This window comes from Platichthys flesus, chromosome 12, assembly GCF_949316205.1.
Source record: "Platichthys flesus chromosome 12, fPlaFle2.1, whole genome shotgun sequence".
Taxonomy (NCBI): domain Eukaryota; kingdom Metazoa; phylum Chordata; class Actinopteri; order Pleuronectiformes; family Pleuronectidae; genus Platichthys; species Platichthys flesus.
Genome location: NC_084956.1, coordinates 10,219,875 through 10,247,765, shown reverse-complemented (window position 1 = coordinate 10,247,765; position 27,891 = coordinate 10,219,875). Strand labels below are relative to the sequence as shown.

The window sequence follows — 27,891 nt, the reverse complement described above, 5'->3', positions numbered from 1 at the left end:
ATGCTTAATTAGCAAGTTTGGATTTATTCTCCTGTATCAAACCCAGGTTTTCTTGTGCTTTTCCAGAATATAAATTATAATTCTCTGCATGTTTACCTCCAGATGCCGGCGTGTCTGATTCTGACATACTGACAGACATGTGACTTGCCTGGAGAAGCTGTGGGTTGACAGACAGTAAGCCGGTCGGCCCGCGTGCAAGAATAGGAACTATGGGAGGGTGGTGTTTGTGACAGCACAGGCGCGTGGCTTTCTTGCTGTCAAACAGGTCCGAGGAGGAGGAGGAGGAGGAAGAAGAAGAAGAGCTGCCTGTTTGCATGAACCAGCAACAGTATCTGTTTGTTTTGGGGGAAGAAAAGCGCAGTGATACACTTTGTCCGTGTAATGAACAGGCTTTTCCATAGCAGTGACAAACACAAAGACTTCTCGGACATTATCACAGATATGCTCTGAGCACAGATATAACAATGTAGTTTAGTGTTTCATTAAATCGACAGACTGGATGGATCCATGTATTTGGAAGTGAGACCACAGTGAAGTACGCTTTGTGTGTCCCTGAAGCTTTTGCTCTTCTGTACTTCACAGAGGCTCCAGATCCTCCTAATCATCCCGACTGTCCAAACTCACACGGCACATCTCTGTCAGTGACATTTCCAACATCACAAAGACTCACACATCAAATGAAGAGTCCTGGGACGTTGGACAGAGGGTTGAATGTAAAATATAACATGAAAGGTAGGACATCAAACTCAGCATTTCTTTGTTTAGCACCATATTGGAAAAAAAGGTTCTGAGATTTCAAGAAAAGGTCGTAGTATTACGAGAATAAAGTTGTAATTCGTTATAATATAAAAAAATATATAGCAGATAAGAAACTTGTAATATGTAAAATTAGGACTTTATTCTTGAAATATTTCAATTTTATTGACTTTATTAAATGGTTCTGATACTCGCGATATGCAATTTTACAAAACTTCTTGATTTAGGGGGTTTTTCTTGGTATTTTTTCGTTACATTTTTGTGTCTCACGTTTCACTCAAGTACAACTAACAGACAAAAGGAATTTAAAAGCAAATGAGACACAAACGGAAACACAATCACAACTGAAGTGAGCGATGCTGATAATGGATGTCCTTGTTGTTTTTTGCGGGTGCGTTTTCTGTCAAAGAGCTTGTGTGAGACGTCTCGTTCACAGTACCGTTACACTTCTGAAGAATCCTCGTCACAAAGCAGAGTGTTCTCAGCACTTTGCTGCTATAATGGAAATTAGCTTTTTGTCCTTTCCCCAGTTTTAATGAGTCTTTTTCATCAGTATGAAATTTGATGCTTAATGTGACTATGATTAAATCTAAAGACACTTTAATAGGTGAGGGTTTTCTTTTCGTGTTGTTTAGTAAACCCTAACAAAAGCCCCTCTGCTGACATTTAAATAAAAAATTAAGAACAAATAAAAGAAAGAAAGAAGAGTGGAGATAAAACAGGAGTAAAAACAGAATAACTCCTTCCACCTCCCAACTCTTTCTATTCTGTCTCACTGAAGGTTACCTTGATATGTGATTGATGTCGAGAATCTGAAATCTAATTTTTTTTCATCCTCATCTGTCACAGAGTATTTTCTACTGTCTCTGCTGAGATGATATGTATGAGACGTCTGCAGATTATATTCACAAAGAAGAAGAGCAACTGATCAGATGAAACGATTTCTGTCTCTGAGGTTTAAATCCAGTCCAGAAATGGAACATGAGTTTCCATCCCAGATTCAGTTATCTGACAGGATATTTCTATCTGTGTGGTGTTTTACAAAGAGAACAATCAGATAAGTCACACTGAGAGTGAACAACAAAACGCCAACAGCAAGAGGCAGATCTGAGTTTGATAATTTAACTGTACTGTATTATTTATAAGCCCTAAGCTGAATTATTATTTTTAGATATTTACATTACTTTTACATTACTTTTACATTACATACAATGAAAATACTATTTTCATTGCATGCAAGGATACAATTAGCACACTGGATTGTATAAAAGAAAATTGAACCAAGTGAGAGCTTTTCCTGACATGTTTTCCCCGATAAACTTTCATCTCACCACATCCATCTTATCCAAACCAGAATCTTATCTTCAGTGAGTGGAACATAAATCCTTTCTTTGGTGAAGCTTGATGGAAACATGTCTGATATATACCTCAGTGTGGGAAGAGAAACATTAATACTTGGAAATAACTAACAAAATCGACTGAGAAATTGCAAATCTTTAAAAAGTGGTTCCCAACCGTTTTGGACTCGTTACCACCACCAGTAAGACTGGGATTTTCTACCGGTTTGGTTATTGTAAGGTGCAGATCTCAGTAGGTACGGACTCTGCTGAGTGCCATTCCAACTTTCTTTGTTTGCTTTTCAGGGGCCTGAAGATGTAAAATCATCTATTAGATGAGTTGACAACGAGAAATGCAAATATGTGGTAATACGGACTATAAACAAAGTAGAGCTGAGGGGAATGCCATTTGTTTTCCTGACGATTGAGATACATTAAAGGTTGAGGGATCGTGGTGATAATGGATCATCCTGACATTCACATGATTTTTGTGTAGCAGATTTGATGTCAACTTATCAACAAATCCAATGATAAATTTCCCTTTGAAAACAGGAGAAATGTCTGGGGCATCCAGAAGGATTCAACCTGCTGGAAACATGAATGTCTGAAAAAAACTGTTAAATATGTAAAATAGGACAGTAGGGAAACATCGCACAAATCTCCTCAGAGTGTTTCCGTCAATCTGCACGTTCCAGGTGAATGAAATGGCAATATTCCAATCGGCTGTTCAGGAGGTAGAGCGAGCTCTTCCTGTTGACCCTGATTCAACCAAGCAGAGTTACGTAAATAACCCCTACACACACACACCACGCCAGTTTGTTAATCACATATCAAGCTGTACACACTGTAGGTACCTGGCACACCTACAAATCACCCGGTGGCTGTTTGTCTTGGTGTGTGTGTGTGTGTGTGCCACGTCTGTCCTATTTGTGGGTGTTCAGTTGTGCTGCAGATAATGTATTGCAGCAGAGTGAGTTACTGCCTGAGAGCTGGGCGTTTCCTCCTCGCCCAGGAACATGAGAAAAGGTCATAAAGAAGAATCTCTGGGTTTCATGTATTAACTGGGACATTTGTGGGGGATCAGTGCAAAGGGCTCAGATTCAATTGTTCTTTTATAAAAGCTGCATCGACGGAGGTATCGTTTTCTGCACAGGCACTGTATGCCAGTCTGTGCCGCGCTCCATGAAGTTGGTCCGGCTTCCAGCAACAACGCCTCCTTTTCCCTGAGAGTTAGACAATATTTACCACCTGATGCACAGTTTGCTCAGCCTCCTCTTCTAAGATACCAGAGCTCTGACATAAGAGAGGCTTGTTTCATCGACCAGTCTTTGTGAAATGTGAGAGCAAAACTGTAAATACCCACAAGCAATGATAAGAAGAGGAGGAAGAGGTTGAAGTACAAAGTTTAATTTTAAACTGGTGACTGAAGGAACCCAGTGCCGTATGGTTATTTGCGTTAGTTAAGTGACAATATGATTTGTTGTGTGCACAAGTGGGGTGTAACATGCAAACAGATTAAAAACTAATATGGTGACGTTACAGTGAAAACTGGGGGATACCTATTTAAACATAGGGTTGGTAATCCTGGAACAGCTAGACTTGCACAAACATATGCGACCAATACGTGTCTTCTGTCATCAAACTCTTGTCAGAGCCATGCCCCCAAAACACGTAAACGTGCACTGTCTGACAACTAGTAGAATACGACTTTTCCTTGACTCCCTCACTAACATCCGACCAATCATTTTATATCGTCATTTATCGTTCGGTACGGGAGGAAGATTAGATAGGAAAAAATGTGTTTCAGAAACAAATGACCAACCCTACCTTTAACAGGTCATAGTGAATAGTTAAATGAAAAGGTTATAAATAGTAACTTTTGTGTTGCTGGTACAGCCTCTGCATGCTTCGGGCTACCGTACTTCTTCTATTGTGACCCTCGTATTTAACAGATGGGTGGTGCTTAAACAACAACATCTACCATAACTTCAAAAACACACGTACAAAATTAAATTACAAATAAATACGCCAACCTTCTCTTCTGGTTTTGCAATAAAGTGGGCACACAAAGCACTTTTTGAAAAGACAAACCTTGGCACTTTTCGTTTACATAAGGAAGGAGGATTGTTCTTGTTTCCTCGACTCAAGCAACAAACTTGAGTATTAAGAAAATTCATGCAGCAGGTGTGAGGACACGGTCATTATCACACGTCAGGTTTGGTCAGATAATGTTGTAAGGACGCCGTCGGCATTCAACGAAGAGCGAACGCAGCTCACAGCCGACAATTATCATTCCAGTTGTGGGGAAGCCGAGCTGCAGAGATTCTCTCACTGTCTGTTATCCAGCCTGTTCTGTCTCTTCTGGTGCTGCCGTGTATTTAATCTCGCTTCTCATTACTAGAACAGCCTGTCCTCCAATCAGACGCTGGTTAGGAGATGGTGTCCCCGGGATTGAAATCAGCAGAGATTCAAACTGACCTGCACTCATCAGATCTGCAAACGAGAGGGAAACAGAGGGAGGAACAATGATTCAGTCACAGGTGTCAGCAATGTGTCTCCACTACAGAGTTCTGACATTTGGTTTGAAATGATTTGGGAGGAATATGGCGTCAGACAGGACAAAGCAGTTCCCGCTGCTCTGTTCACTGTGATGTGGTTTGCAATGAGGTCAGAGGGCTTTAATGAAGACTGCTAATGTGTGAGCAGCTACGTCCGCCTCCCTTCACGTCTTTGATTCACTTGGCTCTTCAAGCCGTTTCTTCGGGCTCCCCATGTCAGCACGTCCAGCATCTCCCAGCCTGACATCACAGGCTTCTTGGATTAAATTAAAATATGTGATCACACAAGCGTAGCGCAGGATCAGTGATCGACGATCAGTCACATCTATTGTAGGGAAATGTTTGAATACCTTCGCTGTAAGAGCCTATTAGTGTGTGTAAATTACAGAACCCCACCCTGAGTGTGGGGGCATGAGAAAATAATTGGGAGCTTGAGAGTGTTGCGTAGTTTAACTCTCAGGGGAAAGACTCTTCCGCTCTCTCCTCTTCCTCCTTCAGCAGTAAGGTCAGACTTGTCATAAGACGAGCGATTAATTAATGCTGCCCTCTGACAGGAGTGCAACAAGAGCAATGCAAATAAAGATTGAGTGTGAGACTGAATGAGAGAACAGCCGTATGTCGCAACTTGTTAAACCCCATGAGACAGAGCTTTATTTTATTACTGCCACGGTGGAGGTTATGTTTTCACCTCCTGTCCTTCATCTTGTTTCTTGGTTTGTTTTTTTGTGTGCTAACCTGATTTCCATAATACTTGCGACATGGGCCAAGAGATATCCATTTTTTTTTTAAATGACGATTCATACAAAGTGGCGGATCCAGGTGTATGTCCCCCCCCCCCCAGACTTTCTTAAAATAATTGAAAGATAGGGCATTTTCCCCAAATTTGCCAGGGAATATTGCAAAGGTCTTATTGAAAAACATTATCATTGTTCTGCAACGGAGATTATGATTTCATGACCTGCATTGTGTTTGTTGGTTTATCTGTAAGACTTAAATGAATATAAGGAGAATGTTGGGACAATTCAATCAAGCTTCACCAAACTTTACACATTCCTTTATTGGCCGGATCTCTTTTGCCAAAATCCAGGAATTATTGATTGAGGAAATAATCGACATATTATTTCATAAGCATGAATCTCCTCTGGTGCCCTGTTTAGGAGGAATGAAGCCACACTGCTTTAACATGTTTCTCAAAATGAATAACACTGTGAGAATGTTTATGGGTCAGAGATGAAACTGATCAGTTTATGAGTGAGTCAGACCTCAGTAGATGTATTCACTCAGGCGTCCCTGAACCGAAACTCTCCCACACGCGATCAACAATCAGATGAAGTATCAGTTAGAACAGCAGAGGATTCAAATCAAGTGAGAGAGAGAGATAACACCGCTCTCTGTATCTGTTTGTTTCTAAACAATGATTCAGTCACCCTGCGTTCTCACTCCATGACCCATGTGTATTTAAGTACGTGTTTGGCAAAGAGCCCGTGAAGATGTGTTGGTGAGATATAGGACATATATACCTTGGATGCTGGTTCCTGTTCTCCACAGTCAGTCATTGTGTGTTACAGCCTCACATGCAGGGTGTCACTCAGCAGTGGATCCAGACTCAGCTGAGACATAGTCAATGTTTCTCCTAATCCACTTGTGTCCAGCCGACGCAGCTGTGGCCTCCACTGCTGCAGCTCCTCACACTGAGAAACGACCAATCAAAAAGCTCTGTTGCTTCCTGACGGGTTGCAGGGTCACATTCCATAATAGAGTCCAACAACTTTTCCAAAACGCCTTAAAACTGTTCGTTAAAGTGCATTGAAATCAATAATACTGTCATATTTTCATCAGGCTTTTGACTAACACTGGGTGAAATAATCACAGATAATCATAGGAATGTTCTGTAAATTGTATTTATATAAAATAATGACCTTAAAATGTTTATTTAAATGTATGTGTAATGGTCATAATGAGCTGTACTATAATAAAAACCAGTACAAGGTTTTATCAGACAATAATTTAAACCATATATGATGGAATGAGTGAAACTCAATTGTGACTTGAATTAGGGGTCTTAACATTTAGGATAATGACTAAAAGTTGTATCAAATTACATAATTACTAACAAATTGTAAATTGTTTAAATACGACAAATCAGTGATTATTTGAATTTTCAATATAATTAATAATTAATAATAAAACCTTGTAATAAATTAATAAATATTTATGTGGTTAATTACTCAAAACTTTGGTTAACAGTAATATTAAATATCGATTAGTTCACCATTATTCAGTGATGTCTCATTTTCAGTGTTAAGTGTTACTTTATATTATTTTAAAGTCAATTTAAGAGTGAAAACTACATTCCCTCTTTCACCATGTCTACCTCTTCATTATTTAAAACGTTTGAATGTCCTGTTTTAAAAATGCATAGGCCATCTGTGCACTTGTCAGTGCAAACAAACTTTGGCTAGCTGCCCTCAAGTTTGAAATGAGCATTTCTATTCCCCCCGAGCCGTCAGCTCTGTAACCAGGGTCAGACCAGGGTCTCACCACATGTGTCCTTGTGGGCAGTACTGAGGTGAGGTAGATTACACTTCCTGTTCACTTCATTCTCCGTCCTTCATCTGGAACCCAGGTTGGAGAATTTGGGGATTAAGTTTGAAAACAGCCCAGAGGTTTTAAAAAGTCTGAATGTGGACTTGTAAGAAAAAGAAAGAAAAGGGGATAAGACTCTTATTGCTTTAGTCCACAGCAATAATGAGTCAGGCACTTCCGCCACAGGTAAAAATGCAGCAGTCCTCCCACCACAGGGGGAGATACATCACTACACAGAGCTCTCGTCCGGCCTGGGCAGCAGCTGAGTGCCTTTCCTCTTCTCCAAGATCTTATTGAGCTCATCAGCAAACGAGTAGGAGTGCATCGACGTGTTCTCAGTGTCGCTTTGCCTCAGTAGCACATAGCTGTTCCCGTTCATTCTCCTCAGCACGCTGGGGAGCGTGGCCGACATACCATTGGGGAAGTTGCACTCTGGAGAGGGAAGGTGCGTCGTGGGAGGGAGAGGGGGGGCGGGGGGGGGAGGCTCCTTGTTTGGTGACGAGTGAGCCTCGCCAGGGACAATCTGGAGGAAGCCTCCGTCCTGGACGCTGCCGTTATGTTTCTTTGAAACGCCATTACAAACGCCATTGCCGTTGCAGTGGCTTGAGATGGTCTTCAGCTCCATGTGGGAGGAGCTTCTCATCTGTTTCCTGTTCCTGTTGTGCCTCTTACTGTTCGGGTAGGCAGCAGCAGCGGCGGCACGTAATGAGTACTTCCCTCTGTTGCCCACTCGCAGGCAGAAGCCCACGTAGACGAGGACCACGGTGAGGACCACGCACAGGGCGCCGAGGACGGTGATGAGGGACAGGTACATGGCCTCCATGTTCCTGGGGGAGAACAGCTCTGAGTGAGGGAGGAGAGGGGCTGGGGGTGGGGGTGGTGGCAAGGGCCTCTCTGAGGTTGGAGAATCGGTGGGTGGTGGCATGGTCGCAAAGAGGCTGTAAGGATCTTCAGTTGGCTCGAGAGGTGGCGGCGGGGGCAGGTTGATTTGGATGGTGACGTTGTAGGCAACTACAGCGACCTTGATATTGTTCTCGACAGCGTAGCAGGTGTACAGTCCGCTCTGGTCCTGCCGCGCCTCGATGATCAGCAGGCCGTCTGTGCCGGTTCTGAAACCCGAGTTGAGGCCGTAACCCTGCAGCTCGCCGCCGTCCAGAGTCCAGAGAGGCGTGGCCAGGTTGGAGCTGAGCTCACACTGCAGCAGCACGTCGTCGCCCACACGCACAGAGCGGCTCCGCTCGACAACATCTGAAAACACACACATTAAGTTTAAACGAAAACTTACACCAGCCTCGGACCTATTTTATATGTTAATCCCTTTAACACCACCTAAATTAAATTGAAATGCTGTTCAAAGTTATTGAAGCATTAACTCTAACTACAGTGTCTTTCATTCCTGCCCTTGTGTCACCTGGTACCAGGACAGAAGAACGGATGATGCTACGTTTTAATAGACTGAAACTGTGAAGTGAGAGAAGGCCTTTGGCTGTCTTGAATATCAAACAGATTTCTCTCAAGAGATGGTAAAAATGTGATTAAAGGAGGGAGGAGAGGAATTTGCCAACACAGTGTGCATAATCAACTTTCAAAGCCATCGCATGACAACTGTGCATCTTTCAAGTCCTTCCTAACATTCTCTATTTTTAATCTTCCTTTCATCGCCCACTGTGCCAAAAACAAACTTTTTTTTAAACCTAGTGGCACCTAATGGTAGATGAGTGCTCTGCGTACCGTCTTGTGTGTTCTCACATCCCCTGCTGCCACGCTGGATGTCCTGGATTAAAGTGGATCTGCACAGAGAGAAAACACAACCTTAAGAATATTAGTTTCTTTCTGTATTGTGATCAGTGCACATCCCACATGACTTTTACCGCTTAGATAACAGCTTTCTCCTGAGTAAGCATTGCCGTCCACGTCAATCAGTAACCTGTAAGTCCACAGCTGCATGCAATGTTTATTATCACAGCCAATAGTCCTGCTGGCGTTGTCATTGCGCTACAGTTCTGGGAGCTGACAGTGTGACAGGGCACCGTGATACCTGAGGTTACTCAAATCAAAACACGCCAAAGGGCACCTGCAGCACTTTAATCATCACCTGATTGAATCTCACGCACACACACACACACAAACACACATGCTCGCTCATCCTGCAACACCCACATATCTGCTTGTGCCATTACGTCCACACACTGGGCTCCGTTCCAGGCACAGTGAGGGTCCCTGGCAAAGATGCAGTCGTAGCAGGATGTGTATCTGTGGCAGTTGGAGAGCGGGAGCTGCACCACGCCCGACGGAGAGCCCACGTACACACTCATCTGAGGGAGGAGGGAAGGTGTAATTATCACAGGATGGAGATCACTCCTCTGATACAGGATGTGTGTGCATGTGATGGTTGAATACACTACCTGTTTTGCAGATATCAGTAGAGCGCTAACAGGCTGTGGCTCCTCAAACAGTTGAAGCTCCTCGATAATGTGGAGTTGACCCTCGATTTCCACAGCTTTGTGTAACCATCCTTCATCTGAGGGACACAAACGAGAGACACGAATGAATTTGTTAAGGCAGCCATGCTTATTCATTTTAAATTAACTAGCAAACAACAACTGAGGATATTGACGGTAATTCACTTCTTTGTCTTGGTTACAACATTTTTGAATGGACATGAAGCCAAAGTATTCAAGAACATGCAAACATGTGAGATGTGGACTCAAAGTTTTGAAAAAAAATCAACCAGATACCCATGGAACCCTCCGTTCATTATCTATTCCACTTATCCTTTGAGGGTTGTGGGGTGAGCTGACATTGGTCAATAGGTGGGCTACACCCTGGACTTAACATAGAGACAAACAACCATTCACACTCACATTTACACCTACAGATAATTTGCAGTCTCCATTTAATCTAACCTCAATCAGCATGTCTTTGAAATGTGGGAGGAAGCTGGAGTACCCAGAGAAAACCCACGCAGACACAGCCGAATCAAGAGCCGACTTGTTGTGAGGCAACAGGGCAAGGATTGTTGGCGTCCATGTAAATGTAGTCAGTGACACAATTGTGGGCTGCGGTTATTGACCAGGTCCCTGTTTTTGCTTTTCATATAAGAGTGATTCTTACACACCTGTGCCCATGTATAACACATGGTTTGTTTGTCCTTGGATCTGGTGCACAGCCATGTGCGTGTAGTGTGTGCTCCTCCTGAACAGAAGGGGACGTCTGTCTGAAGGCTTGACCTGCTGCGACATCAGGGGATGCCTCCTGACAAAGTCCAGCACATCGTCGGTCAACGAGGTGGAGACGTTAATGCCCCTGGCCCTCAGGGCGTCGGTTATACACTGTAGGGGAAGAGGCCAAGGACAGGCATGATACAGGCTCCAGGAAAATACATTTTGGGCTCATTTGTAATTGAGGCTGTTAATAAAAACGGGCAGTGGAAGGGAGAGAGGATGTCATGAGGCTTAGCGAGGTGGTCTGCACGGGAAATTAGGGGATCAAGAAAACGAGAGCCTGCGGAAGATTGGTCCGGGGAAAACGTGATAACAATGAGCCTGTGTGAGCTCAGCGGGTGGTTCAAGCTGACATGTGGGCGACTCAGCTCTCTGTGACCTGACGAAGGGAATGACTTCCCTTCCCTCTTTGTGCGATCCCAACGACTTCAGCCAGCACGTCTAAGAGGCTTTCACACTCTCATGTTAAAACCTTTGACTGTTTCTCCTTTCCCCTTTATATCAAAGTTAAAATTAAGTCCAACAAAATGATACTACAGTGGATAAAGTCTGCTCATGCCAAAAGTGCCCCGGCCCTGGCTGCCACACTAAGCCACAGTCGCCAAACGCTAGGGGCTGGAGTTAATAGTGATGGAAATGGGTTTCAGTGGTATTAAGCTGGTTATGTGTTGAGCCTCATCCTTGTGGATACTCTCATCATCAGTGACACATTTCTTTAGTGCTCTATCTTGTGCAGTGTTCCCTGTGTGTGTATGTGTGTGTGTTTACCGTTCCAGGTCGTGGGTCAGGGATCTTTCCAGTGTACTCCCTCCACTTGGAGCCAGAGTCCTGGTTCTCCATGTAGGGTCCTTGGAAGGCCTCTTGGACTTCAGACAGAGAGAACCGACACACCGCAGATGCCTTCACGTTTTTCCTTAAGAAATCGACACGCGCACACACACACACACAGACACACAAAGATAAACCGTGAGAAAGACCAGAGCACAGGCCGCCTACAATAACAGCGGTAAACCCAGTGTTGCCATAGAGACAGTAGTAGAAGTACAGTAGACCAGTGGCTCACGTTGGAAAAAGACAAATGGGAGGAACGAACAGGGGAGGGGTGGAGAGATTGTACGAAGCCGATTTAGAAGTGAGAGTTTTCAATGAGACTTTGCTGCAGTATAAAACCCGATTGGCTGTTACCATGGTAACCAAAGATATTGCTAAATCCAACCAGGACTGAAACACTTCAACTTTTGAGTAATCTGCATGTTTAATTCATATTCTGTCCTCAAACTCCTGCAAATCTCCTTCAGCCAACTTGTTTTGTATCGTTTGGATTAAAAAAAGTTCTCGTGGCCTCGTCTCGCCCTTCTCCTTCATCTCGTCTGCCTCGATGTATCGATCGCTGCCTTTCATCTCTGTCCCGCTCATTTACATTTGCACCCTCAAAGCCCCCGTCGGCTTGAGAGCTCGACAGCACGTATGTATTCTCCACTTACCACTCCAGGCCGAAGATGCCGTAGAAGAGCGTGTCCTGCGGCGTTTGCCCGGGCAGGACGAACACGCTGCGCAGCATGTTGAAGTGGAAGTCGTACTCGGGCAGTAAGCACACAAGCCTGGCCTTGAGGAAGGACGTCCAGCGCTTCTGGAGAGTCAGACGTCCCCCCCGGTCCCCCTGAGGGAAGAGAGGTGGAGGAGAGAGGAGGAACAAACGAGGAGGAAGGAAGAGAAAGGGTCACATTACGTCAAATCAAATAAAAAAAAGCTGAACAGTGCTCGAGGAGGAACACAAGGGGGAGTGAACCTCCTGTAAAGCTGAAAAATGGCAGGGGTAAGCAATAACTGTAAGTTCAATTCAGCTGACTAATCCACAGGCTTATATACCAGCGAGTGTTTGTCCTCGGCGGGTTGCAAGCGCACACTGTGAAGCAAAATTCTTTCAGTCTGCCAAACACACACAGACACACTTCAACACATCTCAACACCTGCCGACAAACCAGAAAAGTGCTCTGACAGGTTAACGATGGAAAAGCTTGACTTGAAGCCACACATATTTTGCACTGTCTTGGCCTTTGAGTTTAACTTTTTGAATATTCAGGCAAAGGCAAATTAAAAATATCACACGTGCCGACTGAGGTATTTCGATAAAGAATATTCAAAACATTCAGGGAGAGAACTTGTTAGCCGACTTTATATTAAGATGCCACAGGAGAAAGCAACAACAGGTTTATTACAGTGTACAGGTGGCTCTCTCTGCTCTTCGCTCCTTCCTCGGCAGCAGATAATGTAAATCATCAGATTTTTAGGCAGCAGCGGATGCTGAGCACTCTGTCTTTCCCACTGCTGTCACCCATCCCTCTCACTCTGAGGCACGGTGACTCCACAGCCCATTCATCAGCTGCACAGTCAGCTCCCAAGGCCTTGTTACCAATGCATTCTCCATTGAGCCTCTCATCTATTATAATACCCTCTCCTATTATCAACTACTTTTCGAGTTGCAAAGCTTCGAGGAGGGGATGCATAGCTTCAATCCCAGTTGCAAAATATCTCCCGGCATCTCTTTTTAAAACTGCTCTCACCTTGCAAACCCGAGCCACTCGTGCCACCCTGCCGTGGCTGTAGGTGCTGGTCTGCTCCTGGCTCCTCTCGGTGAAAAAGAAGTAGATCTTGTCATCGTCGCCGGTGCTGCTGATCAAACTCTCCTTCACAAGTGCAGAGCCGACAAAGTCTGCCTCTGTATGAGGGAGAAAATGATGCAATGGCTCACACAGTGATACTCTAATTATCCAATGATAGAGGTCACATACGTAAGCTGAACTTTTCATGAACCAAAAAAGTGACGGAAATTGAGAGGCAGAAACCATCATGCATTGCAGTGGGCTTCCTATACTATGAGTGGAAACCTATACGAGTTCATAGTTTGCACTGATGGTGACAAGTTGTTTACATGCTTCAGTAATCTGCAAAACATCATGTTGTCGAGTTTCTAAAACCCAGCATCATATTAATGAGACTGTCAGAAGCTACAGGATGCTACCATCTCTGTGATGCAGGTTTAACGAAAAGAAAAATATCACATTATAGAATAGGCACGCAGAACAAACTCTGGGGAAAGTCCAGAACAACTGACTCGAACATTTGTGTCCGGAGTTCAATGCCTCTCTGAAAGCAGCTTCAGTCTGCGTGGGTTTTCTCCAGGTACTCCCGCTTCCTCACGTAATCCAAAGACATGCAAGGTTGTTAATCAACAGGTGAGCACGTGTCTCCTGTCTCCTGTCTCCCTCCCAGCTGGCTCCAGCCTCACCTTTGGGGGTATAGATAATGGATGGATGATCCACTGAAGCTGCTCAGGCTACTTCAGCAGAGAACTGTAGATTCTTGTTGATGTGGGGGCTTGATCTCTTTTAGCTGATTGATGGACAGATGCTTTGACCTATGGACCACCCTGCCATCCAAACATCTCTACGCGCTTTCATCATTCGAGAGGCTTAACTTACCGTTCAGCCAGCGTGTGGGGGCTTCCTCCGTCTTCAGCGTGGGAGGTGGAGAGTTGCGGCGAATATCTGGAGAGCTCCTGAACTCGTACTGGGATGCTGTGTACATCTGCTGGTCTGGAGGTAAAATCAATTTAATGGATCATGTGTTTGTCAGATGAAACTCTGGAAATGATCGCTAACTGTTGAAGGGCTTCACCTATGATGAGGGCGGTGTAGCCTGTTGTCGGGTCATACGGACATTTGTCTCTTCCGTCCTCAGGCTGAGATGACATCACAAACCTCTCCTCATCCTACACAGGACAAAACAAACAGTGACGGAGGAAGAGATGTAGTGAGCTTCAGGCTATAAGAAGAAATTCAATATCGATCAATTTGTTGTGCATGGACATACTATATATGCACAGAGGGGTCTGAAGGCGTGAGTCCCACACATGTAGAGGTGAGTCGAGTTGAACCTCTGGAGGAAGCGGATGTGATTGTAACACTCGGTCTGGAAGAGAAATCGAAAACCAGAGAAAAAAAGATATTCCAATGAGGGGGATGAATATCAAACCAAACAGAAAAACAAGATGAAATGAAAGAGAACGAGGGAAAAACTAAATGAAACCTTGTTGTCTTTTCCCTTGAGAAGACACTGGCGTTTTTGCTCGGGGGAGGCCTCCCACTCGATCTAGAACACACCACATAGCTTAAAGTCACACAGGGGTTTCATACCACTGATTTGCATGAGTTTTAGCAAAACAACACAGATCCGACAGCAGATAAATGGAGAATAATATCTTTTTTTCGCTTTAATAATTCATCCATCAGGCAAGGCAGTTTAATTTATGAAGAATATTTGATACACTGAGGTAGATTCAAGGTCCTTTACAGGGACACTAAAAACAACTCAGAAAAAAAAATTAAAGAAACCTATTTAAAACCAGTTTAACACAACTTTCAAACAAAATAAAAGAGATTCAAAGGAGTGAAGTAAAGAAGGTAGAAGAGGAAAAATAAATACAAATGGTAAAGTCTGTATAAAAAATAGAAATAAGTTGAAGGAGTAAAATAATAAAGATAAAATTGACAGAAATGTGTAAGATAAGAAAAATCTAATTTGTTAGGAATTTCGTATTTGTTACTGTGTTGCAGGCTTTTTACTCTTATGTAACAAAGAAAGTTACAGCAGTACAGTTGCAGCATATGGAGGAGTGCTTGTGACACACACACACACAAGTTATGACAAACACCGCCTCGTATTTACATAATTGGCATAACATCTAAATGTCAGTCTGTCGGCAGGTAACAAACACTGTGGCGTGACAGGTGGATAAAAAGGCTTTTGAGCTTCGATGGCTACTTAAGGGAACTTCCTGTAAACATTCAAATGGTTTGAGGACAACACTATTGATAATACACTTGAGGGAAATGGAAATAGACGAACCCAGATCATAATTTAAATGTTATATCCCTAAAGATTTTACTCCTTGTTGATTTAGTAAAAACTGTCATTACTTTTCATCTTATCCCAGAGATTCAGTTTGAATTGAGGCATTTATAGATCATTGGAGGAAACACACTTTCTGCACCAGTGACCATGAACTTTTATGTCCGTCTCAAAATAACAACTGTTATGCTCTTCTCGAATATATGACATATGCACAGTAATACTTGGTTTGTTTTCTCTGGATACTTACCCACCACAGAAGATACAAAATACCGCACAGATATAATTTAATAGCAATTGGTGAATACATTTCAGCTATAAATGGTATGAATAATTGGATTTCACATGAAGAGGAGATGGAAAAGATGGAAAAAGATTCCAGTTTTTCCAAAGATCCCACAAAAGAGACAAAAATGTGTAAGAAATCATGAATTAAACATTGTGAATCATGTTTTTAAGTTGTAGCTTAAATAAAGTACGTATTGCCAATGTTAGGTTGTTGTAAATAGTATGCTAATGACTGCATTAAATAGAAGCTATTTCTGTTTCGACTTTTTCAATAGTGGAATGATATGAATATGAACTCTGAATCTGTTTAAATGAAATACAGTAGCCTTTTCTTTCTCATTAATATGTATGTTTATGCAGCAAAATACTCCTGTGGTGTAACTGTGAGCTATTGTGTTAAGAAAAATAATGTTACACACACAGACAAACACAAGGGGAATAAGGGGAATAAATATTGTTGCCACAAAATTTAAACTTATTGCCTCAGAAAGTTCCTGCACTGTGGGATGCAAATGAATCCGTGTCAAAGTCGAAGATACGCTGGCTGAGGTGCACGACACGCAGCGGCACGGAAACAAACAGACTCACGGCGAGAGCAGAGCTGGCTGAGATGTCAGAGGCGTTGAGACTGAATACAGCCCCCCGGGCGCCGACGTAGAGACGCTCACTGTCAGCCTCCAGCAGCATGGTGCTGTAGTTAACGGTAGAGGAGGAGTGGAAGCGCCTGCAGCCCTGGAGACCTGAGGAGATAAGGAGAGGAGAGGAGAGGAGAGGAGAGGAGAGGAGAGGAGAGGAGAGGAGAGGAGAGGAGAGGAGAGGAGAGGAGAGGAGAGGAGAGGAGAGGAGAGGAGAGGACAGGAGAGGAGAGGACAGGAGAGGAGAGGAGAGATTAGTAATGAGGACCTTTTGGATCCCTCTGTCTGCTTCCACAACATCTGTTTATGCAAAACAGCTCCAAATGTCCTTCAAACTAATTCATCATCAACCTCCACATGCACCACAAACACTGTTAAGTGGCTGAATCAGCGACACTGAAATGGGGGTGTGCTGAAATTTGAGAGAGGACCCCTGTGTGAATATTGAACAATATGAGTGGTTGAAAAGGCCGGATTCCAGGCATGTCTCAGCACACTACGCTATCGATCATGTTCTGTCTCTATGGAAATAACAAGGTTATGAGAATAACATCTTTCAGGGAAAAACACATTATTTTTTTGTTTCAAATAATCCAGGAATTAACATGTTTGTCTGGTACAGCACAACACACCAAATACTCGCAGCTCCTGTTGTCATCTCAATTCATGTGATCATTTCAACAAAATAATTATTACAGCCTCAGTGTCTAATAACAACTCTCTTTCTTTAGGAAGCCGCTGAATGTGCAGAACGTTATAAGCATCAGGAGGTGGAACCTTCAAACCAGAACCCTTCAAGCTTTTTCAACCAAACCCGACAGTACAAGTATGACAGTTTGAGAATAAAGGGAAAAGTATAAATCTGTTAATCTTCTGTGTTGGACTTCTCACTGTGTGATTGCCAAACGTCAGTACAAATTGGTGAGATGGCCTTCCTCTCTGATTTGAGCATTTGGCTTAAAAAGAAAACTGAGATTTCTTTGTTGCAGCTGGGAAAACGTCTTTCTTAAAATCCACTGTGCTGTAGCTGCAAAGAAAATCTTTATAAGTGACTTCACAGAAAGTAAAATACACAGTACAAGAAATGTTTAAACACTATTCCTTGTAAGTAGCTGCTTTTAGTCAGCTGCAGTGCTTTAGACATTTTCTTTAAGGCCATTTGTGCTCGTCTTTATTGCTGAATTGATTAGTTAATAATTGATTAGATCACTTAATTAATCTTCATGTAGTTTGATGACAAATTAATTAATACACAGTTCCCTGCCGCTAAAACAGCTAAAAATGGAACAAATATGTGGGTTCCTGATTTTCTACTTTTCTCTGTTATATAGAGCACGAAGAAGATAATTAAAACAGTCCAATCACAACATGACATTTCATTAGATCAACTTCAACTCAACGTGGGGTCAATGGTCCTGTGCTTTTTGTGGATATTCCCCAGCCCACTTTTTTCCATCTATTTGACAACACAAGATACTAATGAGGTTCAGTCATTCAAACACTCAGCAAAACACAGATGCACACATACTTTGAAAAAAATGTCATAAACTCACCAGCTGAAGTCATGACGTAGTGGAGTTATGTAAGGTTTAAACATAGAATCTATTAGGACTCCACGTTGCTTAGGTAAATATGACTTCCCCGCCCGTCTCACACGCACACACCACTGACAACCTTTAGACCAGTCAGTGTTGATAATAATAGTTAAGATATACACTTTTATTTGCAGCACTTTTGCCAACTAAGTCATAAATCATATATCTCTAAATATACACGCATACTGTACATAGATCTGGAAAAAAGTTAAAGACCAAAGACCACTGCAAGATTAAAGGTTTCTCTTATTTTACTATTTAGAGCTAAGTGTAAAAAATATTGTTTTGTTCAATTAAAACAACATTTCTCCCAGTTTCCTAATTCAACAGACACTGGAATGAAATGCCTGCCATTGATGAAGAGACGCAGAGTGAAGGCAAATCAGGAATGGGCTGTATGTTTTTTATGGGATTTAAAGGCAGAAACAGATAGAGGTCTAATCTCAGTTGGTTAATCATTTCAGAGATTCAGGGCTCTTACTGGAAAAGTAAGATGGCCTTTAGTCAGGCTCCGGGGATTTTATAACCACAACAACAACTGCATTGTTGTAAGAAAACACTGTGGCTCAAAATAACAGCAATGTGATCATCTGATGTCTTAAATATCTACCATTGATGAATGCTGAGCAGGTTTAACTGTCATCTGGGGTGGAGCTCTGACAGCAATTAGGCCGTACAAACTTGAAAGCGAAAGACTTTGCACGTCTACTGATGAGCGCAGGAGCTGAGAGCAGCCTAACTGACGAGTGTCAAAGTTCCCCCGCTCAATCCCTTCCCCCTGAAGAGTGCATGGTTATCAAGTGAGCTGTTATTAAGATTCCTATCAGCTGCTGCACATCACACTCCACTCTGCTCACTTCAGGAGCAGCAGTTCTCATCCCTGACTGCTCCTGCAGCCGATCAGGTGTCTGCTGTTCCTCCCTTGTGCTCAGCAGCAGGAAGAAGAGTATTACCTGTCTGAGATTTTCAGAACAATAACCCTTCCTACGTGACCTGAGTGTTTCATTGTGGGTGAAGGCAAAGCATTACAGCAGAGACAATACCCAGTTTCCTGTGCGTAATCTGAGTATTAGGACGACACAAAACCCTTTGTGTGTGTGCGTGTGTTTGTGTGTGTGGGCCTGGCAGTCAGAGCCAGGTAACACAAAACAACCTGCGTAGGGTACTGACACAGCAGAGGGAGGTTTTATCTGGGCTTTATTAACAATATGTGATGTGATCCCAATGCACATTTTAGCCTCAGCTTACAAGGCTGTGCGTCAAACGGTGCTTTGATCAATTCTACAGCAAAAGAAAAACTGAGCGAGGAAGAGCAAGTGGAGGGACCTCAGCTCATCAGCATAATACAGTGTTCAGGGACGCATGGACAAACACACGCTCTCTCTCAACCTCCAGCCGTTGGACTGTGAGATGACAGCCTTATATACAAATTTACACTCAAGCGCCAGGCCTGTGTTCCGGGCGATGGTATAAACAAAGTTAAATCCACCGACTGTGACTGATGTGTGTGGCAGATTTTCAAAATACTTCACGAGCCAATGAAAAGGAGTAACAAACAAATGTTACTCTATCCGTGTTGCTGTCTTTTAGCCTGAATTCATCTATTTGAATAATTGAATACATTTTGTTACGTTGTGGCAAGTGGAAAAAGGGAAGTTGTTATCGGGAGAAGGTACAGGTGTGTGTTTGTGAGTTTCACTGGGTTCCGGTGTGTGTATGTACAGTATCAATATATTCCCCCCAGATCTGGAGGCTTTTAGGTTGCTAAGAAACACAGTGATTAAAGGGATTACTGGTAAGTTTGGAGATCGAAAGATGTGCAAATGTTAAAAAAACAAAACAAAGACGAGAGGTAAAGGCAAGTGGTAGGAAATAAGCCGTGCAAATGTTAAAAGTATAAACTAATGGAGAAAAGATAAGCACGAGAGATAAATAGTCCAAATTGAAGCACCGTGGAAGAGAGAGTGATGGGGTGACAGACGAGGAGAAGAGTGTAGGAGGACCGGTGGGCTGCAGGCTCCTGCACAAACTGATGATGAACAGAAACCCAGCTAAAGGTACAGAGGAAAGAGATGAGTAATGAGTGCAAGTAGGTGATACGTGGTGAGAAAGACGACTGGAGGAGCGGAGAGTTTTTTTCCACGGGTAGTTTGAGTACGAAAATCTGGTCACTAACAAAAAAAGTCAGATCATAACAGTTACGCTATTAGGATACACACACACACACACTCTTGCCCACAAAGGCACAAAAAGCAAAATACTGTATAGGACCATCTTGCGCCATACTATGACTGTTGTCATGGTTACGCTGCTTCTCCACTGCTTAGTGGTGTCAGTCTCCCGGCTGCTCCTTAGGGATCCAGGCGTGAGCACTTTACTCATCTGCCTCAGTCTCTGTCACCCTAGGCTACATTCCATCACTCACACAGGCTAAATGAATAATAATAATGATTAAAAAAAAAACTTATGGTTTTTGGGCAGGTGTGAGACTTTCCCTGAGGCAAGAAAATGTATGAGCAAGTCAATATGCACACAAATAAGACGAGGAGAAAGAGAGGAGAAAAGAGCTGTGTCAGGAGAGAGAAGGGGGGTGAGGGATGAAGAGAATAAGGATATGAAAGATTAATAGATAAAGAAAGAGGCAGAAAACAGCTTCTGTGGTTTAGCAGAAAAAGAAAGAATGTGAGGAGTTTCTTTTACTATTTTTCAAAAACCTGACTAAATTACAGTTGGTTTGAAAGCTCACACTGCATGGGTATTATTTGAATGTTGATCCAGCTTACTTCTTGAGCAGCAGCTGGGACAGAGGTAGAGAGGGTCGTCCACTAACCAGAATGTCATGGATTCGATCCCCGCCCCGAAAAATTCAGGTTGGCTAAGATACTAAGCGCCCCTGCTTGTGCTTCAATTTTTCTTTCAACCTTGACAAGACCAAACTACTTGGAGAGGCGGTGGTCTAGTGGCAGAAACTTGGACTATGGGCAGAGAAGGTCTCTGGTTCGTCTCTGGTTCGACTCCACGGAGAAACAACAAAAGCCGAACCTGGATTGATCTGTCCAAAAAATCCAAGAAGATTCTCCCTACCCTGTCTAGTGCCCCTGAGCAAGGCACCTAACTCCCCCAACATCTGCTCCTGAGCGCCGTACATGGTCGCTCACTGCTCTGTGTGTCCTGCACCAGATGGGTCAAAAGCAGAGATTAAATTTCCCTACCTGCATGAGTGTGCCTTTGCATGTCTGTGCATGTGTTTGGGACTAATAAATGCATCTTAATGCATCTTAATCTTGCTTTCCCACCCAGGACCTTACTATCACCATCAACAACACTGTGGTAGCCCCCACCCAGGCAAGGAACCTGGGTGTGACACTCCACAGTCAACTTTCCCTTACTGCCAACATTGCGTACATAATGCACATGGTGCACAACATCGGGAGACTACGTCCCCTTCTCACTCAGAAGACGGCACAGGTTCTGGTCCAGGTTCTGGTCATCTCACGCCTACATGACTGCAACTCCCTCCTCGCTGGTCTGCCTGCTAGTGCCATCCGACCTCTGCAGTTCATCCAGAATGCAGCAGCTTGACTGGTCTTCAACCAATCTAAGATTTCTCTCACACGACACCGCTCACCCGCTCCCTCTCCTGTAGCAGTAGCTGCCAGCATCCGTTTCAAGACACTAGTACTTGCGCACCCTGCTTCCAAAAGATCGGGCCCAGTCTACAACCAGGACATGGTTAAACCGCACACTCTAGCCCTTCCACTACGCTTTGCAACAGCCAATTGGCTTGCGGCTCCTTCACTGGGAGCTAGCCACTCAATATCACAACTCTTTGCTGTCCTGGCTCCCAAATGGAGAAACGAGCTCCCTAATGGCATCAGAAAGTTAACACATCTTCCACCGCAGGCTGAAGAAACATCTCTTCCGACCACACCTTGGTTAAGAAGATGATGTCTAATAACCCTTGTAAACTCTGTCTTTTATTTAAAAAAAATTATAATAATTACATTTAGTCGCACCTATATGTTGCACTCGTGGTTTGGCTTTTTGAAGGTAATTGTACTTACATGATTCTTGCTGTTCTGGGTTTGTATCCGCATGGTTGAAGGCACTTATTGTAATTTGCGTCAGCTAAATTATATGTATTGTAATGATGCTCTGCTTGTGCTCGCCCTGTGCACTGGCACTCACATTTTTCTGTAGGACAGAAATCCCTGCTCCAGCTTCAGATCTTCTCCTGGAAACAACATGTCTGCACTCTGATACCTCCTCTGCTCTTTGACTTTTTTGTTATGCTCTTAGATTAGGCAACAAGTCGGTCAAAATTCTCCAACCATTTGAATGCCAGGGGTAGCACACGTAGGGTGTATTTGTGTGTAGGGCTTTGAGTGAGAGCCTTTCAAAATCTGAACTTGAAATCAATAAGTTCTTCTGTCAAACTGAACAAGCACGATCTTGAATAAACCCCGCCCAATCAGCTGCATGGTTTTGTCGTTGTTTGCTTACCGCTGTTTAGAATAGTGATGCGTGGAGTCACATCCAGGTCCAGGGGCGTTTTGAACGGGAAGCCGGCCGTCGCACACACACAGCAGCTCAGTAGCAGGAGCCACAGTGCAGGGGATCGAGCTCCCGGCATCTCTGCTGAGCGTCTCGAGGGACAATCACTCTCCGACCAGGGTTTATAAACACGCAAAGGCGCTCATACGAACATATTCAACCTGTCGCTCCCACACGTGGTCAGATACACAGGCGGCCTCCTTCAAAGTGCAGGAGGAAGGACTGAAGAGACCTGTAAAAAGATCAAAACACACAACAACTGTGTTAGCACGTAGGTGGAGAGTGGAGTAGACACAAAATCCTGCAGAAGTGGTGAAAACGTGACACCTTAAACAAGTCAGAGGAGAAGTTGAAAAAGAGGCAGCGAAGTCGAAGCGTCCGAGTTCAAACACAGAGAATAAGCTGACGTGCAGGATTTCACCAGGATGACGACAGAGATGTGAAACAGACCCAAAGTGCATTCGCTCAATAAAATATATCGGGTGCTTTCGCAGATCAATGGCGCTCTGCGAAACGGAGCCGTCTCTCGGCTATTTAAGGTCTCGCAGCCTGTGTGGTGTGTGTGTGTGTGAGCGGCAGCCTGACCAGTCCAAACACATGACTGGAAATATCATTAACCAAACAGTGTCGGTCAAACACAGCAACGTGCTGATACCACAAGCAAACACTGGAGGATTAAACTGCAATGTGGAGCGATTCGGATCGATAAGGGTCGAGAGCGTTTGAGACAGCAGACGTACCTGAGACATGTGAAATCGAAGAGGAGGGGAAGACTGAAATATGATAATATCTGGTAGTGTGTGTGTGTGTGTGTGCGTGCACGTGTGTTGAGAATGTCAATGTTGTTACTGCAGAACAAGACGCTCTTTTGGAGGAGTGATGGGAGAGATGGTGTGAGGAGGAATGAGACGTGCGTGTGCATGTGTATCAGCAGTGCACATGACAATCTAATCCAATTTTGTGTGGGGGAATGGGGACAGCTCTCTTTTTCTTACTCTCTTTTTGTCTCCCATATTTACACACACACACACACACACACACACACACACACACACACACACACACACACACACACACACACACACACACACACACACACACACACACACACACACACACACACACACACACACACACACACACACACACACACACACACACACACACACACACACACACACACACACACACACACACACACAGGATCTAAATCTAAACAGTCACACTCTTTAGCACTTTCCATTAAACAAAGCGTGAGCCTCCAGCACCCTGAAGAGCTGAAAGTCCTCGGAGCTTGCTCGTTCCTTCAGTCAGGAACAAACAGAAACAAACACACACACAGACTCAGACACACAATGATGTTTACATAGAAGCATGGATGCACCAATAACAAAAAGCAGGACAGCTGAGCCATTAGCACAAGTCGTTTGTGACTGAGCTGTTATAGAAAGTCCCAGCAGAGCCTCGGGGCTGACACCAAGACAACGGACGGCTTGAGAGCTGCACCATGTTTCGGTCCAACACAGCAACAAGCAGGTGGATGAGAGACACTCTGCTCGCTGGGATGTTAACAGTAGGAAGTAACAGTAAGACTCACAGGCTCACAACAGGCACTGTTACGTGATATCATAGCTGTTTACCAAGCGCTGGCCCTATGTGAGACTTTCATCGACCACTTATATTATAGAAAGTTCCATGAATGTATATTTTAGATTCCGGATCAGCCTGCAGGTTCTTCCTGCTCCAGCTTTTCAAGGATGGTTTCTGTGACTTTAAGTAGTTCTATTCACACTGTATCTTCAAGTTTTCATTCCTTCTAGTAAACTTTGGTTTTAATTAGCAATTTAATGTAAAGCAAGTGAAATGTCATGATTGACAGCTGAAACTGACCCGTAAATAGTCGAGCACATGTATTGACAGAACCTCACTACCGCGGCTCTCTATTTGGGCAAGGAAGTGGAGATATGTCGTCCATATAGTCTTTATAACATATAGTATAGGATTCGTATGTAGGACTCTCTCCGAATACAAGGAGTATTGCAAAGTTTTTGAAACAGTCTCTTATAGCAGCTTTATTGCCTTGACTGAAAGGAAGTTTGACTTTGAGAAGTAAAATTTAATATAAAGCCAACAACTTCTTCACTGCGATGGATTTAATGTCTCTGCAAATACATAATTCTATAACCCTGAAGTGAATATACACCATTAGCTCTAAGGTTGGAATTATTGTTTACCTAAATGCTTTGGAAATGTCCAGTATATGTGTCCTAATGCACAAAGATCCTGTCAGAGTGAAAGTGAGGCTGCAGTATTGAGATCCTTAAATGCAGCCATTTGGTAAATATTACATTTATTCTCCCTTCTTTTCAAGGTGGTGGCAGAGGTGCACCGATTGGCACTTGATAATTCAACTACTTCCCTAAAATGGGCTGTCAGGGTCTAAATCTGTCGACCGCAGTGGTCCTGATGTGGTCATATAATCCTGTGAGGAAGAGGAGTCTATTCAGGTGTAAATGTTTTACACCAAGAGAAAAAGAGTAAGAGCATAAAATGCTGTCCGGAGGTCCAGCAGCGAGCCAGTAATTGCGACATCTCCAATTCTCTGTCATCTATAAACCACGACTCCAGAGTTGCTCTGAATACCCATGACCCCCCCTCTAAATGCAGAAGCTTTCAATTGTTAATTGGCCATTGAGCACATGAGTCAAAACTTGGAGAGAACATAGAACAGAGAGACGTTGAAAAATAAAACGGGGCGCACCCAGAGGAAATCAGAGGGACGCCACCACTCACGATCCAACCCCTCTAATCTCTCTTCACCCTGATTTCGCTGCCAGCTCTCGGTCCCATGACATCCATTCAAGGAAATGGATTTTTATCGGGCAATTATAAAGGGTCTACGAACCTGCCTGAATGGGGAAGAGTGCAGCAGGGTGGTGACAGCTCCATCAACAGACAGCTCTCTATCACGGGACTCAAACCTCTTTTTGACTTGGATGTGTGTGTGTGTGTGTTTAACAAAAGATTACAATCAAAGGCTTTGAGTTGTGCGTCAACTGAGAGAGAGAGAGAGAGTGCTTTAAATCACAGACACAAAAGGAGGAAACTGAACTGAACTCTATTTGTTCCCAGTACTGTACGGCACTTTGTACAGTCACTTGAATGCAGCACTAAACCGACTGGTCACACTGGGCTCATTCTGACAGAACAAAAAAAAAGAGACAAAGCTGATCAGCGCATTCAATTTTGTTTACGATCTTTCATAAGGGCGCATTAGCTTCGCAGCTTATTTGTGAAGATATTTTTAGAGTTTAAGGGTTTTAGTCCCGCAAAATTCATGATTAATGACGTTTAGGAAAACAATAAGCTTACAGACATTTCAGGCATTCAGTGAAAAATTGACAAAGAAAAACTCTCAAGGCAAGTATCACAGTAAATATCCCAATATCCAACATTTGCCTGAAAGGTGGATTCAGTCTTTCTTTAGAATGTCTTTGCAATGAGGAGAATGTTCTTAAGAGGAGCAGAGGAATCTCCTCCAGGACCGACAGACATTGAAGAATTTGTTCACACCATAGACTGTACATTAAGATGAACAACACAACTCCACTTCCTCCGGCTTTCTAGACATAAAGCTAAAATCTTCCAGATACAAACTCAGCCATCTTGCTCATGTGGAGCCAGAGTCTGCGCAGTGGTGATCAGGAATGATGATGAAGCAGCGAGGTCCAGCTAATCGCAGTCTCAGCTTTCAATCATGATGTTTCACAATATTTTATAGCATCAAATAAACCAATTGCTACTTAAACCCATGATTAGAACTAAATCTAATGAGAAGAAGCATCTCTGAGCAAAATGTATTTATCGTATAGTTTAACTTTTTAGGTGGATGTCCCATCTGCTAACATGGAGGAGGCAGAGTTTACAGCCTATCCATGAAGGGGAGCTGTCATGATATCTATATCGTTTTACAGTCTATAGTTCACACCTACAGTATGTTTGAAGTGCAGACATAGCCAGGAGAATAAATGTGAGTCTTGTGATTGATATACAGACCTAACTCAGAGCTTCCGTTTTTTAATTTCTGATTTACTACTTGTGTTCTATTGCCCCCTATTTGCATATCTTAGTGTTTCTCTTCCATTGTCCACAGCTTCATGCATTTCTAAAGAAAACACAGACCGATGAGTGGGTTCAGTCGGTTTGCACAGGTTTATCTCTCTGATTGGATGATCACTAATGATTAGATCACAGGTACAAAGAGCAGCAGCCTGGACAGGAGGAGGCTGATTACATGTCTTTAGCAGATCAATCATGCTCTTCAAGCTTCATGCGTGTGTTTGCGGCTCATTCACTATAATCACAGCTGCTCGGCCGGATGCCTTCCTCATGAGTTTCAGGCTGAAGCTTCACGTTTGAATGTTGCACATCTTGAACACAGTCCCTGCTGATACCTGACAGACCAGTGCAGCCCCAGAGGAAGTGTAACTCAGTAAAGCAGGAGATGGGTAACTGGCTGGTTTTGATTCAGCATATAACCATTGTAATATTATACTGAGATAAAAACGTCCCCATCATTTCTAGAGTGATAATTATTACGATAAATGTCACATTAGTGTCTCTGCTAAGTTTGAAGGTTGTGGGTTTAAACTCTTTTTCATGAGAAAGAATGAAAAACACTTTAACCTTTTTTTGTGTTATACCTCCTCACAGTGCTGACACAATGCACAACCAATATATTGATGCATGTTGTGTTTTTTATCACAATATGAATCTCATCAATAGCAATATTTTGAATAAAACTATACAATTTTAATCAATACAAAAGTTGAATATATATGCTATGTTGCTATTGATGATAATTATATTACAATAATTAGTTTGATCGTCTACCCCTAAGATATTACTCTCGTTTGATACGTTACATCTGCTTGACGAAATATCTTACCACATATTTGAGACATTTTGATATTATGGGCTACACATATTAAAAGTCTGTAAATGTACATTTTTAACATTGTTATAGTTTTAAAATACAACTCATCGACACATACGTACACAACACACACGCACACCCCAGTGAGGAACACTGCAGACAAACCGTGAAGAAGAAGAACATGGAGCAGAAAGTGGGTTTCATGTGTTTCTGCTGTGGTGGATGTGAGCAGCGGTGGATTCGTGTTCTCACCTGAATCACGATCCAATTCCTCCGAGACAAAGACCCGTACGTTTCCTTCAGCTCAGGAGGATCGAGCTGGACTGGAAGCAACCCCCCTCACACATACAAACACTCACTCAATCAAACACACACACACTTTGAAGCACACAACCACCCACAGACAGTGACACACACAGCAGCGGACTGTCCGAGTCCGAGCTCCTCCACACTCCGCGCCGCCGCCGTCACAGGTGGTGTGCACCCTCCCTCCGTCTTCACTCCTCCTCCT

General features: G+C 43.3%; 1 protein-coding gene across 3 annotated transcripts; it reads right to left on the bottom strand.

Moving 5' to 3' along the window:
- Positions 1-4: 4 nt before the first annotated feature.
- Positions 5-27,891, bottom strand: LOC133966055 (semaphorin-4G-like). Of its 3 annotated transcripts, none has more exons than XM_062400777.1 (16): positions 27,633-27,891; positions 22,394-22,676; positions 16,249-16,400; positions 14,551-14,613; positions 14,335-14,433; positions 14,140-14,233; positions 13,944-14,057; positions 13,026-13,180; positions 11,946-12,121; positions 11,230-11,374; positions 10,356-10,569; positions 9,643-9,758; positions 9,398-9,552; positions 8,969-9,027; positions 6,172-8,485; positions 5-332 (listed from the first exon to the last, which is right to left on the bottom strand). In XM_062400777.1, the coding sequence occupies exons 2-15, from the start codon at positions 22,521-22,523 to the stop codon at positions 7,467-7,469; spliced, it is 2,691 nt and encodes an 896-aa protein (XP_062256761.1). In that variant the 5' UTR covers positions 22,524-22,676; positions 27,633-27,891; the 3' UTR covers positions 5-332; positions 6,172-7,466. The 3 variants fall into 3 exon arrangements, with proteins under 3 accessions (XP_062256761.1, XP_062256759.1, XP_062256760.1); XM_062400775.1 differs by lacking the exon at positions 5-332 and adding an exon at positions 3,487-4,586; XM_062400776.1 differs by lacking the exons at positions 5-332; positions 27,633-27,891 and adding exons at positions 3,487-4,586; positions 22,772-22,978.

What these genes read in the sequence shown, in the direction of transcription:
- LOC133966055 (XM_062400777.1), bottom strand. Translation starts at nt 22,523, where the DNA reads ATGCCGGGAGCTCGATCCCCTGCACTGTGGCTCCTGCTACTGAGCTGC. An exon ending in CCCCACACGCTGGCTGAACG is followed by an intron (nt 13,181 to 13,943) that starts GTAAGTTAAGCC and finishes TCCCTCATACAG; the next exon opens with AGGCAGACTTTGTCGGCTCT. An exon ending in TGTGTTATACATGGGCACAG is followed by an intron (nt 9,759 to 10,355) that starts GTGTGTAAGAAT and finishes TGTGTCCCTCAG; the next exon opens with ATGAAGGATGGTTACACAAA.